Source organism: Numenius arquata, chromosome 8 (genome assembly GCF_964106895.1).
Source record: "Numenius arquata chromosome 8, bNumArq3.hap1.1, whole genome shotgun sequence".
Taxonomy (NCBI): Eukaryota; Metazoa; Chordata; class Aves; order Charadriiformes; family Scolopacidae; genus Numenius; species Numenius arquata.
Window position 1 is genome coordinate 52,012,383 of NC_133583.1, and position 18,960 is coordinate 52,031,342.

General features: G+C 54.9%; 1 protein-coding gene across 1 annotated transcript; it reads right to left on the reverse strand.

Moving 5' to 3' along the window:
* Nucleotides 1-7,704: 7,704 nt before the first annotated feature.
* Nucleotides 7,705-18,734, reverse strand: SMIM44 (small integral membrane protein 44). The gene is made up of 2 exons (XM_074152604.1): nucleotides 17,692-18,734; nucleotides 7,705-8,248 (listed from the first exon to the last, which is right to left on the reverse strand). The coding sequence occupies exons 1-2, from the start codon at nucleotides 18,167-18,169 to the stop codon at nucleotides 8,073-8,075; spliced, it is 654 nt and encodes a 217-aa protein (XP_074008705.1). The 5' UTR covers nucleotides 18,170-18,734; the 3' UTR covers nucleotides 7,705-8,072.
* Nucleotides 18,735-18,960: the final 226 nt, after the last annotated feature.

Consider the following 18,960-nt stretch of genomic DNA (forward strand, 5'->3'; position numbering starts at 1 on the left):
TGACACCTAAAATCACTCTTCCTAAAGCAGCCGGGCACCAGAGCATGTCTGTCGGGAGCGAGGATGCCGGTGAGACTGGATCTCCTGGAGATGGGCCATATTGAAGACCTTGGCTGAACTAGGTCTCCAGCTACAGATGGCAGCTTTGCCCTTCCTGCCCCAAATTTCCAGGGGAGATTTTGCTAGGATGTGTTTGCTGGCCCTGTCAGCTGTGCTGAGGTCTCCATTTGCCTCTCTTGTTCTGCCTCCTCCACCCCAGGGGGGATTCTGGGTGTAGGGCAGGGACTTCTCCAGCCCAGCTCAGGGTGGGAGCAGCCACAGCTCTGATTTCAGGCTGTTGGGATTTGCTCCTGGGTGGGTCCCTTTAAAAGCACTGGAGACGGTGCTCATGCAAACATCAGCCTTTCCAAAGCAAATGCAAGCAGCTTATCCAGCCCTGCCATCCCGGCCTCAGCATCCGTTCAGGCTTCTGGCTTTGAAACCCTGAGCTTTTGCAGATGGAGAGGTGGATGCTGGAGCCAGCAGGACTCGGCAGGATTTCCCCATTTTCTGCTGGGCTGCGGTAAAAAATAAAGTGAACAAAACCTTAGAGACAAAATGCCCAGCCCATTCCTTCTCCAAACCTTGACCCCGGTGGTTGGATGGTTCTATATCACCGCAGATGAGCCTTTGCTGGGGCTCCCCAGGAGGTACCTGGATATTCCCCAAATCCCAGCCCTTGGAGCTGGAGGGGTGGATGAGACATCACAGTTTCCCTGCCATCCCTTGCCCTGTTTCTGGGCTGCCCGGACAAGGGATCACGCACATCTGGGCTTTTCCCAGGCACATCCAGAGCCAACATGTCCCAAAACTGCTCTGGGGACCTCCGTCCTGCTGAAAGGTGGGTGCAGCAGTGGGGTGAGAAGCACCCACGGGTGGGAAACAGCCCGCAGTGCAGATCTGCAGCCTCTCGGCTCGCCGCTGCCTGGGAGGAGCGCTCTGCCCAGCCCTGCCGGCTGCTGCCCTTGGGCTGTTCTTGGGCTGTTCAGTGCTGGCGTCAGGTAAGAAAACAAGCAGGTAAAGCAGGCAGGATCCCGGCCGCTGCCAGAAAACACCCACCTCTGTTACAATAAAAACACCAGCAAGCCAATTTTTTTTTTTTTTTTTTCAAGATATACACAGAGATTAGACTGTCTTAACGAGGCAGTAAAACACTTTAATAGCTCCCCTTGCTAGTTATTAAAAAGTCCCCTGGGCTTTCCCCTCCCTGTGTGCAGTTCGGCTCTGAAAGGGCCTGTCCCCTGAGCGCTGCAGCCATTTAAGCAATTTATGTTAGTTCCTGCGGGGAGGCAGCGTGAAAATAACCTTTTCCCTGGGGGGAGGAGAGCCTGGTCCCTGTGGTCGGAGGGGAGGTGGCAACCAGCCCCTCTGCCTTTGGTCTGGCAGCCCCATGGCCCCATGCAGCCCGGTGGGCTCACTGGTGTGGGGTGCATTGCCGTGGGGTGTCCCGGGGAGTGGGTGCAGGGGATGTGCGGGTGTAAGGGCAGCCTGTGGGACTGGATCCTGCCATCCCCCACGCTCCTTGGGGCTGGGGCAGGGATGCTCCCTCTTTTCTCTTGTACCATTCCCTGTGCATTGCTCAGGGGTCAGGTGCTGGGAGGAAAACTCTGTGTATTAGGGCTGCTTGGGGCTACTCTAAAATGCACCCTTTGGGCCATGTACAAGCACTGGCTTGTCTCGAGGCTTGTTGCACGGTTTGTCTCAGACCTCCCCGCCATGGCCCTGCCTCTGCCACCCACTGCTTGGAGATGAAAAGATAAAAAAGCTCCAGATGAAGCAAGTCTAACCTGGGGCTGATGGTGTCCCTGCCCGCTGGTTCCCCCAAGGTAAGCACACACTGCTTTGCAGGGTGACCTGCCTGAACATCAAACCCCTCCAGAGAAAGTTTTCAGCCGGAGTGAGGTGATGAAGTGACCCTATCACACCAGTGACAGTGGAGGGGTGTCCCCCAGGCCACCCCAGCTCCTGGGGGAGTGGTGGGTCCATGCAACAAAGGTTCTTTATAAGCCTTGCTGGGGAGCAGCACTGCGAGCAGAGCCGTTGCTCTGCCTGACCCATTGCAGGCAGCGTGGGGCAGGAGAGGACAACAAATGGGGCAGGAAGGGCTGGTTATGTCCCCAAGCCCTGCTCTCAGCCCGGAGGTGTTTTGGCAGAAGGGATGGTGTCCTGGGTAAGGCTGAAGTGCTGATGCCGCTTGGAGGAAGGTGGTGATCCCCAGGGAGAGCCCTGTGATGCCAAAAACCACCTCCATGGTGGCATTCAGCCTTGGTCCCAAGGAACCTGGCCCCAGCCTGGCTCCATCGTGCGGCTCTCCTCCGGCCAGCACTTCTCGCCCAGCCTGCTCCCTGCGCCCTACCCAGGGCCCCCCAGTATCAGGTTAAACCAGCCCAGTAGAGGGTTCCTGTATCTTGAGTTTCCAGCTGGTTTTCAGCTTTTCCTTCCAGTTGCCCCAGGGTTACAGGTCTCCAAAGGCAGGAACCTCCTGCAGGTTTTGTGCAAAGAGGCAGTGGAAGAGAAGGGAGAGATGTCCCCCAGTGCCCATCTTCTAAGGAAAGGTCTTGCAGCGTGTGCTCAACCTCTATTACACACTGGAGAAGCCACACTAAGCAGGGGATGCTCTGACTGCCCAGCTGGAGCTCAGGGCAGCTCAGGCACCAAGTGAGTCTCATGGTCACCTCCTGCCTCCTCCCCACCTATGGGACTCCCCCAAGCTCCCCCGCTCCCAAGTCTGCTCTTGCTTTCAGCGGCTGAGTGACTGGGAGGGTGGTGAACATGGGGACAAAGCTGGAGCACCAACCAGGAGCAAGCTGAGCCTTCGGGAAAGGCCTCCCTGTGCTGTTCCCTGCCCGGGCTGGCGGCGGGCCAGGTCTTCGCTTTGGAGTCTAATCCTCCGGCTTTAGAGTTTCCCGGCACTCCTTGGGAGCGAAAAACAAGTGTGACTGCTGGGGGCCTCGTGGGGGTGTGGGCACGAGTGGGTGATGAGGATGGGCTTGGGGACATTGGGCACTGAGAGGGAGTGGTGGCACAGTTCCTTCCTTCCTCCTCCCTGGGTTGTGGGCACCCACCCTGGTTTGTCAGGGTCCCAGAGGTGCCACCTTCTCCTTCCCACCTGTGTGACCATCATTGGGCTGGGACCTGGGGATGCCCCAGCTCAATGCCACCCCCAGGGGTGACACCAAAAGCTGCATGTGCCCAGGAGACGTGTGTGTTCCTGACGCTGCCTCCTGCCCACCAGCCCTGCTTTGGTCCCTGGCAGGGAGGCGAAGAAAAATCTGAATTGCTCTTCTGAGAAATTAATCTGCTTTCACCGTCTTAGCGCAGCCTGACCTAGAAGAACCCCTCTGTTGTTGTTTGTTTGTTTGTTTGTTTGTTTCCCATGGGGTGTTTAAAGGGAGAATTACAGCAAATGTGTTGCAAAGAGCCCGTGGGAGACAGGGGCCAGCCCTGCAGTGGGGGGAAAGGGATGATCTGGCAGGCAGGGTCTGAATGGCTTTAGACAGTTCCTGCCCTCTCCTGCGAGACCCCCTGGTCCTGGGGGCTGGAGAAAATTTAATCTGCTGTGGGCAGTAAAAACAGAAATAGTAAAAGGTTAAAAGATGTGTTGGATCCCGCCTGGCAGGGTGCAGAGGCATGGGGACTTTTGGCTGGGGAGAAGTAGAAGCAGAGCTGCTTAAGGGAGACATGGCGTGGCAGTGGGGAGGGCAGCAGAGCCTGGCAGGGGGGGACAAGGACACTGCCTGGCCAGGGCTGGTGGCCCCATGCTGCATTGCCACCTCTCAGGGGGATGTTGGGATACATCCCCACTGGGGACACCCATGGGGAAGGATGGGGAGCAGGACCAGAGGGGGATGTCCCCAATAGGGAGTGAAGCAGCTGTTATGGGGGGGACCGGGACTGGGTCTGGGTGGGGGGACGGTGCTGGCCACTGGGACAGAGACAGGAGGTGGAGTATGCCTCTCCCAGGCACCTGATCCCACCCCATCACACCTCCTGCTGCCCCATTTCACATCCCTTCTCTCCAGCCCACTCCATCCCCATGGAGTAAGCCTGGATGGTCCAAATGCCAGCCCTGGCTTCGCAGGTGCAGCCTGGGCAAAGGAAACCAGCCACCCCAGCACCAAACCAACCCCGATGAAACACTGAAGCTCATGTCTCGGGGGTTACATCCAGGCGTGGAGTTTTGTCAGCCTTTAAAGCTCACCTGCAAAGGGCTCTGTTCCTGCGCTGCAGGGCTAGGGGTGCTCTGCCCCTGCCTCGCTCCCTCCCTGCCTCAGTTTCCCTCTCGTTAAAGGCAGGGGGAATTAGAAAGGAAAGAAACCCCCAGCCTCACCCAGGTCCTCCCTCTCTTGGGGGCTTTCTCAAGGCTGTGCCATGGGGGTGGTTCCAGCTCCATGATTCTCAGAGCAGAGTGGGAAACCTCGGCAGCTGCTCCAGTGCTCATCCACATGTCTCTGTACGTCTGTCTGCCTGTCCGACCCTGGCAGCGTGCTGCAACTGGGAGAAGGATGCAACACTTGTGGTCTTTCAATGCCTTCTGCAAAGGGATTTTGAGCCCAGAACCAGCCCCAGCTGGGATCTGTGCCCTGGGAGAGAGGCGATGCTGGGAACCAAAGGGGTTAGTGGCAGTTTTTGGGCAGCTGCCCCCATTTCAGAGGCTCAACTCTGGGCCTCGGGGCAGGAGGGCGCAGGCGGTGTGAGCAGCGGGGATTATGGCTGCTATAAAAAGCACCAGCATCTCTCGCCCCTGCTCCCTAAGGCGCTTAGGGGAGGAAAGAGGGACTTAAAGAGCAACCTCCTGCGCTGGAGGGGTGCAGGGACTGGAGCAGTCAGAGCAGCCCAGCACCCTCATCAGCCCCCTTCCCTCTCAGCGTCCCCCAAAACCTCCCCTAGGTAAAACAGCCCTGTAAGCCTCTTCCCATGGACTTTCTCCCCAGGCCCATGATGTTGGACGGCCAGACCCTCATCTTCTGCCCAGAGGACGTGAGGGAAAAGGAAAGGGATGGGGGGACAGCCCAGCCTGGAGTGAGGGTTCTGGTGGGTGAGAAGAGCAGATGAGGCTGCTTCCCTGTTTGTACTGGCCCCCAAACTGCTCTCCCTCCCCAAATTAGGTGGAAGAGAAGGAAGGCAGATGCCAGATGATGGCAGAGACACAGGGATGGGGGGATGTGAAGGAAGGTGGCATGGGAAGCTGCTGTCCTCTGCCCTGGTGTGTGCCAGGTTCCTGTGGGGTCAGTGGAGAAAGCAGTTACAGCCGTGGGGTCCTGCACAGCTCCAGTGCCAGCCTGGTTCCTAGCGTTGACCAGGTGTGACCTCAGGGAGATGGCTGGTGGTTCCCTCCACATGCACACCACTGTCTTGTTACCTGAGGGCTGGGTCGGTCCAGGGGCTGGACACAGCACCAGGATCTCTCCTTGCACCCCTGCAAAAGAGGGGTTCAAAGCCGGGGGGCGGGGGTGTCCTGGCACCAGGAGGCTTGGGAGGGAAGTGAGCTGAGGGCATTTCCTCGCCTGCTCCTTCCCAGCCTTGAACAGCCCGGTGGGACCCAGAGCAGGCGGCCACAGGAGGGAGCTTGGCTCCTTCCTTCTCCTCCTGCCTGGAGGACAGCGGCCTTGGGTGGGTGACAGCCACGCTGGCCCTGGTTGCTTGGTGCAGGAGCAGTTCCCCATGGTCAAACCACGGCATGTGGGACCCGAGATGTCTTGGGAAAGGAGCAAGAACCTGCAGGAGCAGAGGTGGCTGCCTCCATCCTCAGGGAAGCCCCCATCTTATTTCCAGCAGCTGGTGGGCGATGGGTCCCCAACGCAGAAGAGCAGCCAGGGCTGTTGCCTGCAGCCACAGGGGGACCAGTCGTGTTGGTGAGTGGCACGTCCCCATGGCAGGGACTGGTCCCTTTGAGAGCGGTATCTGTGCCAGACACATGGTCTCACTGACCCCCCCAGCAGTGGCTTGGGGGGACCTCGGTGACCCCAATGCCCAGTCTCTAGATGTTGAAAGGGCAGGGGAGTAAGGAAACCAGCCCCCCCCCCTCCAACCTGTACAATCTCCTGGCCCCAGGAATCTGGACCTTCCCAGTCTCCCCAGCCCACATCCAGCTCTGGCACTGCAGCCCTGCTTCCAGGGGTCGACAGACCCAGGATCACCCCAACCATCTCCCGGAGCTGCCATGGCATCGCTGCCCAGCTTCCTCGACAGCCCCAGCGTGGGAACCGAGTGGCAACCGCCCGAGCAACCGCGTTACAAACTCAGGGCCAAAAAAATGGGAGAAAAATGGTGGTTGCAGCGATGACGCATCTGATTGGAAATGGTTGATTACTGGGGGGAGGTTTGTGGTATTGTTGCCGCCTTTGCTTGCTGCAAAGCTGACAAAGGCCCAGCGTGGGACCGCTGGTAATGGCTCTCATTAAAAGTCATCAGAGCAGGAGGTGGAAACCACATCCATTTTCCCCAACTGCTTTGAGAAGGGGAAAATGATGCTCTGGCCCTCGCTATTTAGGGGTACCCCTAGGTATCTTAGGCTGGAAAAGGCAGGGCTCATTTCCCTGAATGCAGAGTTAGAAGTCGTGATCACTTGCCTTTTCCCAGGATTGAGTCTCTGGGCCATCATTATAGCCTTTTTTTTTTTTTTTAAGTTCTGGAAAAATGTGGAGATCAAAGGGATGATCATAAGGAAGAGGCACTGGGACCAAGCAATGAGCTTGATCCTGATGCCTCCGCTCTGCTGCACAGAGAAATGATGGATCCTGGTTTAAAACACCAAGCAGAGCAAGAACTGGCTTTAAAATACCAGTGAAACCATGAAGATGCTCCTTTTCCCACTTGGTTTGGGAGCTCACCTCCCTGCCTCTTGGCAGATGCTGGCTTCCTCTGAGCCCCTTAAAAAGCAGGGAGCAGGAGTCTACCTAGAGTTAGCGATGGGGAAGGATGCCTTTGGGCAGAGAGAAGTGGCAGGAAGAGAGAAGGGCAGTTTTGGGTGTTAGTGCCTTGTCATGGAAGAGGAAGGGAGCTGAGGGACGTCTCCCTGCTCCATCAGTGCATGCACATGTGGCTGACCCTAGTGCAGGGGCAGCATCCCTTGTGGTGGCAGCTAGTTTGGGGGTGATGAGGGGGATGGCCATGCTGGGATGAGTCTGAGGGATGCAGCCATATTAGGGGGTATTTTCCCCTACGAAGAGCTGTGTTTTGCTGCAGGTGGGTCCCTGCCCTCCTCTCCAGCAACTTTCCTCAGAGAACAGGGGTGTGCCGTCTCCCAACAGGGATGCTGGACTCAACCAGAGCTGGTGGTGAAGGGAAGGTGGTGTTCTTGACCTGGGCATGGGGCAGGAAGGGTGCCTGAGGAGGTGGGGCTGTCACCCCACTGCCCCAGAGCCATGGGACACACCTGCTGAAATGGGCTGTGAGTTGGAGGTACAAAACTAAGAGGGAGGAGTGGTGACCTGGGCAGGTCGTCAAGGCACTGGGCTGCACTTGGCCCCTGCTGACCTTTCAGTGCCTTTCCGCAGCCCCTGGGTCACGCTCCAGCCCCAGCTCCCTGCTGCGTCCTGGGTCTGTCCCCAGAAACACAGACACCCCCATTTCTCATGCAGCCTCCTCATCTTCTTTCCCCTTCTCACCACCACTTCCCCAGGACAGCCGCACGCCAAAGGACCGCCCGGCTCCTCTCTGGCTCATTTCTCTTGAGAGATTTGTTTTGTGGCTGTATTTTGCATTTGCTTTTTTTTTTTTTTGCTATTCACAGGGAAGAAAGGGAGGTCACAAACCCATGGGCAGACGTCAGGGCAGGACTGACGAGCCCGGGAGAAGGGGTGATGCTGCCCACCCCGGCAAGGTCCTTAGAGGTTGGCAAAACCGGGGCGAGGAGGGCTTTGCTCCGTGGTGTTGGCTCTGCCCATCCCATCCTCTCGCCACCTGGTCCTGCAAGCTGGCTGCTGCATCATCGTGCTGTGCCATCCTGCTTCTCCATCCTTCCACTCCATCCTGCTGCTTCGTCCCTCTGCTCCTTCTCACTGCTCCATCCTGCCTGGCCCGGCCACCGGTCATGTCTGCTGCGGGAGGTGGCAGGTCTCGCTGATGGCAATGACCACGTCCTGGGGCTGACGGTCCCGGCGCCGTGGCACCTCGGGGATCTCGCTCATCTCGTTGACACTGTTGCTGATGCAGTTGACATCGCTTTTGTTGCTGTTGTCGTCAGGGCTTGGGCCGAAGATCCAGTCTGGAGGAAGGAAAAGCACAAAACAAGTCCCTGGTTACATCTGGCTGGCTCCAGAGTCAAAGGTGGCTGGGAAATCACTGCTCCCCACTACGTCCTACCCCTCACTCCTGGTGTTCACCCCTCAGGAGGGTCCCTTGCCCACCCCTGCCCCTCCAGCTCCCTCCACCCGCCAGTACCAGCGTCTCTACTCTTCCCAGCTCTGCGCTGGTTTTCAGGCTGCTGGTTTCTGGAATCTCTCACAGTTTAGGCAAATGAAATCACCCTGCTAATCCCAAAAATGAAAATGCAGTGTCTCTGAAGTAAAGTGTGCATGGGAAAGCATGGATTTCCTACAGTGGGTTTTTGCTGTAGAAACAGAGGGGTTAATTAAATAACTGTGTGACATTAAAATGGGACATGGCTTATCCACCACGGGAGTGCATCACAGCCACTCGAGAAATAACACTTCTCTCCCTTGTGGCATAGGGTATTTCAGAATTTTTTCTGTACTCATGGGGCACTTCACTTGCAGCTCTTCGGTGGGGGAGGTGGGCTGCCTGGCAGAGCAGGGTCAGAGAAAGGCAATCACAGCAAGGCATTGCCTTCTTCATGGGCTATGGAAAAAAAGTTTTGCATCAAAACCAAGGCAAATGATGGCAAATGTCAGGATGGGATCCCAGGGATGAAAGGAGAGGAAAGTCTCATTTCTTGGGTCACCAAGTGGTGAGGAGAGATGGGAAAGACCTGTGGGTCTTTGGGCTTTTTCAAAAACCCCAAAGCTTTTCCTTCTTTTTTGAAGAAACTTCAGAAGTTTTGTCATTTTTGCAATGCAATATTTGACTTTTTTCTCCAGACTAAAGCCATTTGGCCATGACATCCCCAAGGGTGCAGGGCATGGCTTTTGGAGTGATGCTCATGCTGTGGAGTTGGGCTGGGTGTCCACCCTTCCACAGGGGCCGGGCAGGGAGCAGAAGGGCTTGTGCCCCACTGCCTGGTGTGGGCTGGCTGGATGTAGGTGCAGGCTCCAAGGAGGAGAGAGCTCACACCATGTTGGATGCCGGTGGCATGTCCAGAGAGTGACTGCTTTTTCTCATTTTTCCTTTTTTGTTCACCTCCATCACCGCACCAGCAGGATCTGCCAGTTGTGCAATGGGAAGGGCAGGAGAAGAACCACCACAGTCCTCATGACTACCACGGTGCTGGCAAGAATGGCTGGGGAACTCAGCAAAGATGTGGTCCAAAGGCTTTTGGGGAGCCTCGGGTTTACCCCGAGTCCCAACTGGGGCATTTAGGTTTCATTTGCATGGTCCACAGCCCCCACCAGAGCCTGGGCTCCCCAACACAACCCTTCCCTGAGGAAATCAGCCAAGCTCAGGAGGCTCATTTAGGTCTTTTTTCCTTTAAAGCTTCCATTTTGCTTGGATTTACTGGATTTAGACCAAAGCCAAACACTCCACCGGCTGCTTCCCAGCCTGGTCCCACAGCCCGGATCCCTGTCTCCTGCTTCCAAGACCTCCCAGGCTCATGCCAACCCCGCGCAGCTGCTTGGCATGAGGAGGATCCGGAAGGCAATAACAAGATTGCCTCCTACAAATACTATTAAAGGTCTCGTCTTGTTTTCCTTGACGTCAGTGGTAAAACTCCAGTGGGAACAGGGGCTGGTCTGGCAAGGAAGAAGGGGAATAACCCATAGAAAAAGAGGTGACAGGTCCCCAGATATTCTGGGAGCCATTGGGTGAGTGTTGCAAAGGGAATCAAAGACCACGGCTTTGCATGCCTGTGGGCAAGGAGAGGTGGCATTTGGTGGCCAAACAAGGAACTCTTGGAGACATTTGCAGGCAGAAGAAGCAAGAGCTGGGCATGGCACCGTGATAAAGGCAGAAACACAGAGGATGGGTGTTTCAGGAGAGTGCTGGGAGAGCTCAGCAAAAGCCATTTCCATGGGAAAAGGGTCATGGTGCATTGTGACCAAAGGGAACATGGCTGGCTGGGGTGCCCAGGGAAGGTGGCTTGCATGAGGCTGCCACAGTCTAATTCCTGGGTAAATGTGGGCTGGATTGTATGCACTAATCCGAACTGCTGCTTCCCTGGGAATTATTTCTGGAGCCTGCTGGATCTAATTACCCGGTAATCTGCAGGAAGATGTAATTAGGCTGTCATTAGAGGGTATTTACTGCGATGCCTTTATGATTTGACTGTGTAAGTAAGGAGTGAAGTAATTACACAATTACATGTTATTTGTGGCCATTTATGGTCTGTAACTTCAGCATGTTGCCATGTGCAGAAGAGGGGAGCGAGGCCCCATGGAGCTGGCGGAGAATCTCCTGCTGGCAGGACCCTGGAGAAACAGCCATAAAAATGTCAGCGCCTTTGTCTCCCTCGCCAGCCACCACTGGCCAGCTCTGTCCCAGCAATGCATGCTTCTCCCCAGCTTCTCCCTCCAGCTCCTCCCCAGTTTGCTCAGCCTGTGTGTGAGAAACTGGGGTCCTCCAGGGTCCCTCGTGGGGGACCCTTGATGAAGGGGAGGAGAGAGGAGACCTGCATACCTTTGGCCCCAGTGGGATTAAACTTTGCTCTGATGCGGAAGGACCTTTGCGGGGGTGGGATGTACAACCTCACGTCATGCACAAGCAAGTGTTAGAAACCTCGGATGGTGAACCCTGCAGACGGTTGTAATCAGGTGATGGAGGGTGATGAGGTGCCAGGAGCTGAGGGATGGTGGTGACCGACTGAAGGTAGCTGAAGCCCTTAGCGTCATGACAGGTATTTGTCTCTTCATGCCTTACATCTGGGAGGGGTTCTGCATGACCAACAGAAAATGGGCACAATTGGCACTGAGAGGAAAATGAAATCCTCTTTTGGAGCAAAGTCCACATTCATGTTCACATGTGCTCTAGCTAGAAGGCAAGAAAAGTCAGTCTGAACCGGGACACCCAATGGACCTGGGGCACCCAAAGGCAGAGCTGGGGGGAGCAGGGGTCCCATGGTGCGCTCCTGGGGCAGTGGCGCTCCTGGACCCAGGATGGGAGGTGAGGAAATGCATTGCCTCCCCCTACCCTGCCCATGGAAGGAGCTTGTAACACATCCTGCAAAATCAGGGCATGGACACAGGCAGGTATGTGAATGTCTCAGATAAAAGAGAAGGACAAAGTGAGATTCTCAGCCAGGCTGGGGGAGCAGCATCTAACCCAGGGGCACCTCTCCCTGCTTGCCTGGTGCGAGGCGCAGTGTGTCTGCTGAGGTCTTGCAGGGTGAAAGGCGAGGTGGAAAGTGCTGAGATGGGATGAGATCAATATGGACTTATTGATCCAAAGCAGCTGGGGAGAGGAGATAGAGTAGACTGGTAAACCAGGAGCTGCGGAATAGCATCTCTCCCTAAATAGTAGAGTGATGTGGCACAAAGTGCCCCTGCACCTCCCTGGCTCTGCCTGAGTCTTTGACAGCATCCCTGGAAGCAGGACCTTTGGGATGTGCTGATCCAAGGAGGCAGAAAGATACTGTTCTGGGCTGCCTAGGTTTTGCAGCACGTTACCCCTCCTCATACCGGTGGCATGAGGGACTGTCCTTGCTTAGAAACCCTTTACAGTGGCAGGCAGCAGGGAGCAGCCTCCTGCTGCCTGTCTGCACAGGGGCACAGGGATGCTCTACGCCCAGTCTCATCCCAGTGGGTTAACCAGGTCCCCTGCATTCACCAGTGACAGGGCAGGATGTCCATGAGGCACTTCAGCCACTGGAAAAGAGATGTCCCTGACAGAAGAGCAAAGCAAGGTGGGAGAAAGGGCTGAAATTTAAATGCAACCCAGTGAGTGAGACGTTCACACTCCCTGCAGAGATGGAAACAAGCAACAGAAGGGGAAACAGGTTAGATGAACAATCAAACTCGTGCTCTAGTTTTACTTGCTTTAAATGGAGCTGGGTGTGAAAACAGCTGCTAAAAAAGCCCTTTTCCCAGCAGCAGGAGCAGAAGACCTCTTTGTTTGAAACAGGTCCTGACCCAGCGATCACCTCATACGCTGCAGCAAGGCAGGACCAGCTCCGGTCAAAGCACTCCCATCGGACACAAGTTCAAGGGTATCCCTCACATGTTTGACGCATGCAGCAGTCGCAGCTGGACACTGTATCCGTCTCATTTGCAGGACAGACTTTGCTTATTCATTAGCAAAATCAGCAGACATTTCCCAGGTTGGTTCTGCCAGCAAATCTCTGTCTGCCTCTGCCAGTAGTAATTTATTAGCAAGAAGTCCCCCTTTCCCCCCAGATTCATGTCTTTCTAAATGAAGTTGCTGTAGGAGTCTGTTCTTCCCTCCTGTTTTGCAGAGATTTCTTAGGTCAGCTGTGCTGGCAGAGTCAAAAGTGTCCTGCAGTGTGGACAACATGGCCACACGGCTTTGCCGATGGACAGGTAAGGATGCTGTCCCTCTGCAGAGCTGTCACCGGCATAAGGGGTCTGGTGGGGTGACACAGTAAAGACATTCAATTAATCACGATATTCTCTTAAAAATAGCTTCTCTGCACCAGTATAAGCCCGGACCAAGCCTGCATCTGATCCCAGTCCTATCCGCTGGGCAGCATTGCTGCTCCAGAGACTGGATCTCCAAGGGGTGATGACTCAGGTGTGGTACGTGGGAGGCAGGGATGCTCCTGGAGGTCGTTAGTTGCTCTCCGCATCTTCCAGCCTGAGGCATTTGCCACAGAGGCAGTGAAGATGCTGAGAGGGTGAGGAGCCCTGCTCGGTCTCAGCTTGAGGAAGACTAGCACTTGCAGAGGACCAGAAAGGCATGGTCCTCACCCCAGGGACCTGTCACAGCCCATTGCTGGACAATGCAATGGCCGAAATGGAAATGGTGCTGCGGGATGGTGCATCCTCAAGGCCAGCCTTGGTTGATCCTTGGCAGCACATGTTGGTAGCCATCTCACTGCTTGGGCTTTGCGTTTCAAAGGTTTGGCCATGAAACCGTCCAAGAGTGGGGCCACCTCTGCACGCTTTTCTCAGGGCCAGAGCACTGTGGCCACTTGTCCAGCCGATAGCCACAGCCATGGCAATGCCAAGGTGGATGTGGGGATGGAATTAACCTGACGAAAGCCACTGACATCAACTAGACATCAGCACCCCTAGACCGGCAGCTAAGGAACCCCTAATGCACCCCCATGCACCAAAAGGGAAACTGAGGCCGGGGGGTTGGTGTCAGAGGTGGGTTAGCACCGAGGCGGGGAAACAGAAGGGAACCTCACACAGTTTCTTCTTTTCCCATAACTTTGGCAGGCAAATGAATCATTCTCAAAACAGAGCCCCAAAAGAAGACGTTAAGTCCTCTCTGACGAGCCTGAGACACTATCTGCAGTCCCTGCCATGGGCTGAATTATCCTAAGAGCCCTGCGGTTCTGCGTGGGAGCAATTAAAAGTGGATCCCGAGTCCCTGCAGGATCACCCAGCAGCTATTTTCAGCAACGCTACATTCATGCACTGTTTCTTTGTTCAAGGAGACCGTTTCCCAAAGAAGCCTGAAATGTGGCGGGTGGAGATAAGGCTGAAAAATAAAAATACAGCTGGTGGGTCAAAAGGGCAAAGAAAAGAAAGATCCCGCTCCAAGACTGGCTTAAGGTTCTGAGCAGTCCCAAAGCCATGGACCAGCGCAGTCCCACCAGCGCTGGTGAACCTGTCCTGCCTTACCCCAGTGGGGCATCTGCCATGGGCCCATTCCCGAAGGAAAAGTTTCCTCAAGGTCTCCTCTGGAGATTAGCAACTCAGAGGAGACCTTGGCTGAACCAGGGGACACGGGCAAAACGTCAGCTCCCACGCAGACCAACAGACCCTTCCTGTGTGGTTCCTGTGCAGGCAGCGAGATGCTTTCCCGGGGACCACACGCGCCGCAGTCTCCATGGCAACAGCTTTGTTTCCAGTCAAACTTTTTTTTCCCCCTTTTCTTTTTTTCTCCTTTTTTTTTTGTGTGTGTGCATTTAAATAAGGGCGATATTCAGTGAACTGCTGGGGATGGAGGAGGGAGGGCGGGCTGGTTCCCAAGGATTGCAGTAATTAGGCGCTTCGTACATTGGCGACAGGCTTGTCATTTGCCAAGCCGTCACTTCGCCGCAGCGCCGTCTCCGGCAGCTCTCCAGCGCTCCCCAGTTAAGCCGCTTTCCAAATGCTTCGACCCAATTTGTCTTAACTGGTAGCCGTGTCAGAGCTGCGCTGCTCTGACGTCCTGCCACGGGGGGGCTGGCAATGGTCCCCGAAGTGGAGATGCCCGATGAGTTTTGGGAAAGTTGCAACTGTGAGACTTTGTCAGCTCAGAGCAAGCAGGGAGCAACTGGAGAGAAATTAAGGTATTTTGGGCTCCTCTTGGCCAGGTCTCTCCAGGAAGAGCTGAACACAGGCTCTCTCAGAGCCCTTTTATCCATATCCAGGTGCTCGAGGGGATGAGGACAGACAGGATCCCCACCCTGGCCAGGGGGAATTCTGCCTTCCCTCTCTCCAGCAATACATCCTTCCCTCTCCTCTGATGCAGCCTCCCATTTTCTGCTCCTCCCCACCCTACTGGGCATCACAGCAGCATTTGTCTTCCCTTGGGGATGCCTGGACAAGCTCTAATTGAATTTTTAAAAAGTGGCTGCGAGAGAGGTGCTGGTGTCTGAAATATCCATTCAGATTTCGCAGGGGGAGAGCTCGCCAGCATCCCGAGAGCTCCTCTGCCATCCCGAACTGAGCCCAGCGCCCGCTTCTCGCAGTCCCCGTGAGCGCACGGGGATGGGGTGATGCTTTGACTCCCCCAGCCGTGTCCTACAAGCTGTTATTGAGGAGTCCAAATCGTTCTTGATGTCTCCAAGTGACTGTTTAAAGTAGCGATTAACTATTCACACTTTAATCTCCCCGAAACAGACTCCAGCCCTTTGGCATCTTATTTCCACATCTCTCTCTATCCTTCTAAATATGATTAGCACAGAAACGCTGATAGTGAGGGTTGGAGCTGCTACTGAGTATATAAATCCAGGCATTGTGTTAAAGCAGCTAATAGACCAGCTTCTTATTTACTATCCTTCAGTCCCTCTGTCCTGTCCCTGAAGTAATTTTATGCAAACTCATTCAAATGAAACCTTCTCTTTAAAGGCTGCTGCTTGGCAGTGTTCACAAACACAGTCTCGTCCGCTCTCCTCCGAGGACTGGCTCATTTTAAGTGTATAAATGGTGTGAAGACGGGCCCAGAGTGCTAAATAGGCCAAGCTGGAGGCAGCCTTTGGGTGCTGCTGGAGTTTGGGAAATGTCATCTCCTTTCTGCCTGGATGGGTCAGAAGCTCACATCTGGATTTCTGATCCTAACTTGGAGAGATGTCACTCCAGCCAGGGCAGGGAGGATGCTCTGCCCTCAGTGGGGGTGTTCAGCTGGGAAAGGGCTTCTTCCAAAGTGACAGAAAGCGGAAAGACCCCAGGGGTGTCCCTCCAGTGCTGTGAAAGGCCGTGGAAGTCCCTTTGCAAAGGGCTTTGCGATGGAAGGGGCTCCCCACTGACCCTGTCCCACGCAGACATCCCACACAAAAGCAAAAGGTGTCCAAGGTCACCAGGGAGTGATGGTGCTCAGCTGGAAATAGCATGGTGGGGGCACGGGTGCCTCTGACCACGGCTTCAGCCTCTCTCCCTGCCTGGGGGAGGCATGACATTTATGACGATTTTGACCCTACTTTGCATTACCCACCCCAGGGGTTGTTTTGAGCACCCACATCCAAGTTGTCCTGCATCAGGGACCCCAGCATCTGGGGCAGGGGTGTCTGCTCCGTGGGGGGCACTGCGTCTGGGCTGGCTCCCACCTTGGGGGGTGTTTCTAACCTGCTCTGACCTGGTCCTTTGAGCATCTTGGGGCAGGAGTGTGTATATTTTTAGGTGCTGTCCCTGCTGCCTACCTTTGTTGGGAAGGCAACGCTAAATCAGATGAACAGCAGAGCCGGGAGACGCTACAGCCCCAGAAAGCTGCTGATTAAGTGTTATATTTAACACTTTAAGACAGTATCCGTTCCCTTCCAGCTGGGGCGAAGAAAGACTCCTCAGCAGCAGCTCCCTGCCGTTTTCCTGGCTGAGCCTCATGTGTGACCCCGAGCACTACTCCCTGCCAGGAGGTTCAACCCTTCCTGTCCCATATACCTCCTCCCCAAATACCCGTGTCCCAGATCTGCTGGCCCCTGCCCGGTCGTGACCCCCTGTGCCAGGGACTTGGCTTGGCCTCCCATCAGCAAAGCATGGGTGCTGCCCACCCTGCAGGCACCTGTCAAAGTTTTGGCCGGTGTGTATCATCTCCTGCATCCCAGGAGCAGGGAAATAAAAGGGAATCATGAATGAGCACGTGGATTTTGCTCCAGATGAGTGTGATCTCCCTTCCACTGCAGAGATGGAGCCTGCAGGGCTTCATCCCTACCTGGGGGGCAGGCTCAGAGCAAGGGATGTGCAATGGGATTTCAGCTCTGCTCCCCTGCAGAGGACATTGCTCCCCAGAGCTTTCAGGGCGGGTATGTATATCAGCAGGAGCCAGGAGCTTAAATCCCCCTGTGGAACCCTCCTGTGCCCCTGTCTGAGCTGGAAAACTGCCACCAGCTCCCTGCAGTGGGGCCCTGTCCCCCGAGGACATGGCGAGGTGGCTGTCAGGGTGTGAGGGCTAAAAGTACGGAGGATTCGGAGGGGAATTGGGTACATTTGCACTCCCCGGCACCACCAGCCTTTCAAATTATGGGGCAAACAACAGAAGTATGACTGAAGGCTTGCTGTAAGCAGCCAAGCACCTCTGCCTGCCCATGGTGGCTGCAGAGTGTTTGTGCTCTCGTCCCCGATGTCGGACTCGATGAGGGACCTCATTCATCAGCAACAGGGTGAAATGAAAGAGCTGGGAAGCCAGTTTCCATAAAAATGCACACTCTTTGGGTTATCGTCTTGTAGATTTGTTGCAGGAGCCTCAGAGGCTGTGATGGTTGTGCTAGGTGTCGTACAAGGGAGGCAGACTGCTGACCTGTGTTTCCTAGGAGTTTGTGGATTCACTGGTGTCTGATAAGAGGTTAAGCTTTTCTTTCACAATGCCCTAGTGGGCTGTTATCCTGCGCTCAGGTATCTGTTGCCATGAAACTTTTCGTTTTGGAGACCTCTAAACCAAGCTCAGTTGAAACCCGCCAATGGATTTTACAGTCGTTTGGCAGCACACACGTACACATTTATACACACACATTTATACGCACACACACACGCACAAGTATCATTTCTTTAGGAAAGGGGCTAAACCCAAGTATTTTCTCCAGGGAGCTGATCAACATTCAGCTCAGTTTGGAGACCCCAGCACATCAGATAAACTAACGCTCTCGCAAATGTGAAAGTGTCAAGGCTCGGTCTAAAACCCACCCAAATCAAAGGAGAGATGCCAGCCATCACCCCCAGGCTTTGTACCAGGCTGCTTTTTGAGCACATGCACACAGCGCGTGATGCCCGCACTCACCTATGAAGTCGTGAATGAGGTCCTTGATGAGATGCCCGACAATGGCGTACGCCACTGCCACCACCACCAGGGCTGCCATGAGAAGGTAGAGGACAGCCTTGGGCAGAGGAATGGCGTCTCGAGGAGGGGGTTTGTACTCCTTGTAAAGCTGGTCATTGTCCGAGTATGAATACTGGAACAAGTGGTCCAGGCCAGCCGTGAAGTTGCTGGAGTTCATGGACTGGCTGTTGGACAGGTAGTTGTCCTGCTCAGGGTCCTGGAGGACACTTACCACCGAGCTGGTGGTGGCTTCCACTTGCTGTACCAAGTTCAGAGTCTTGTTAACGCTGGGGAGGATCTGGGAGAGGAAAGTGCTCCAATCTTTGATGGCACTGATGTTGCAAATAATCATAATTGCAATGAGGAAAGAGATCTCCAAGCCCAAGAGATTTAGAAGGGAGAGAAAGAGGTGAGAATTGCTGTGCTTACACCAAACCATGTACTGCAAACTGGGCAGAGATGGTGTTGCTGGGGTAGGTTTCTCACTTGCAAATGCTTACATGATCCGATAGGGATGCATCTGCTGTACGTTGGTCCTCACTCCTGGAAATGCCCGCAGCAAACCCCTACAGGCATGAAGTTCCTTGGGAAAAAGTAGGTGCTGGAATGATTTCGAATGATATCATTTTTGTTCCTCAGCTGTCTCTCCCGGATGTTACTTACTGATGAAAACTGGAGCGACAGGATCCTGTAGGTATTTTCAGTCATCTGGAAAAGAAAGATGAATTGCCTTTCTTCAGCTTCTTTTCACAGGCGATGGTCCTTGGAGAGACAGAAGTCCCCCCTTTGCCATCCCCCGGACTCAGTCTGGGTAGCAGCAGGCGCAAGGTGTGCGGTGACTCTCCCCGTAACGCTGCCCGATGCCTCCACAGAGGAGAAACCTGTATTCAAACCCCACAAAGTTCAGCTGCTCCCGGTGCGTGACGGTGCCGTCGGCACACAGCTCCCGGCCACGCCAGCCTGGCTTTCAGCAACTTCTTTTGCCGGCATCTCCTGATCGATTCCTTTAAAAATAAAATCATAGTCGGAGACAATGACCAGGAGAGCAGAGAGCCCAGTCCCCAGTATCCGAAGGGCAGCCCCAGCCGAGGAGCAGCCACTCTCGGGTTTTACCTTAAGGACTTTTGCAAGTGAACAGATCTGCTCGCCTGGTGCTCTGGCTTGTTTTATTCATCTCCCGGTTCCCTACGGACCTCCCTGCAAACAGCCACCGATCCGGTGCCGTTGCCT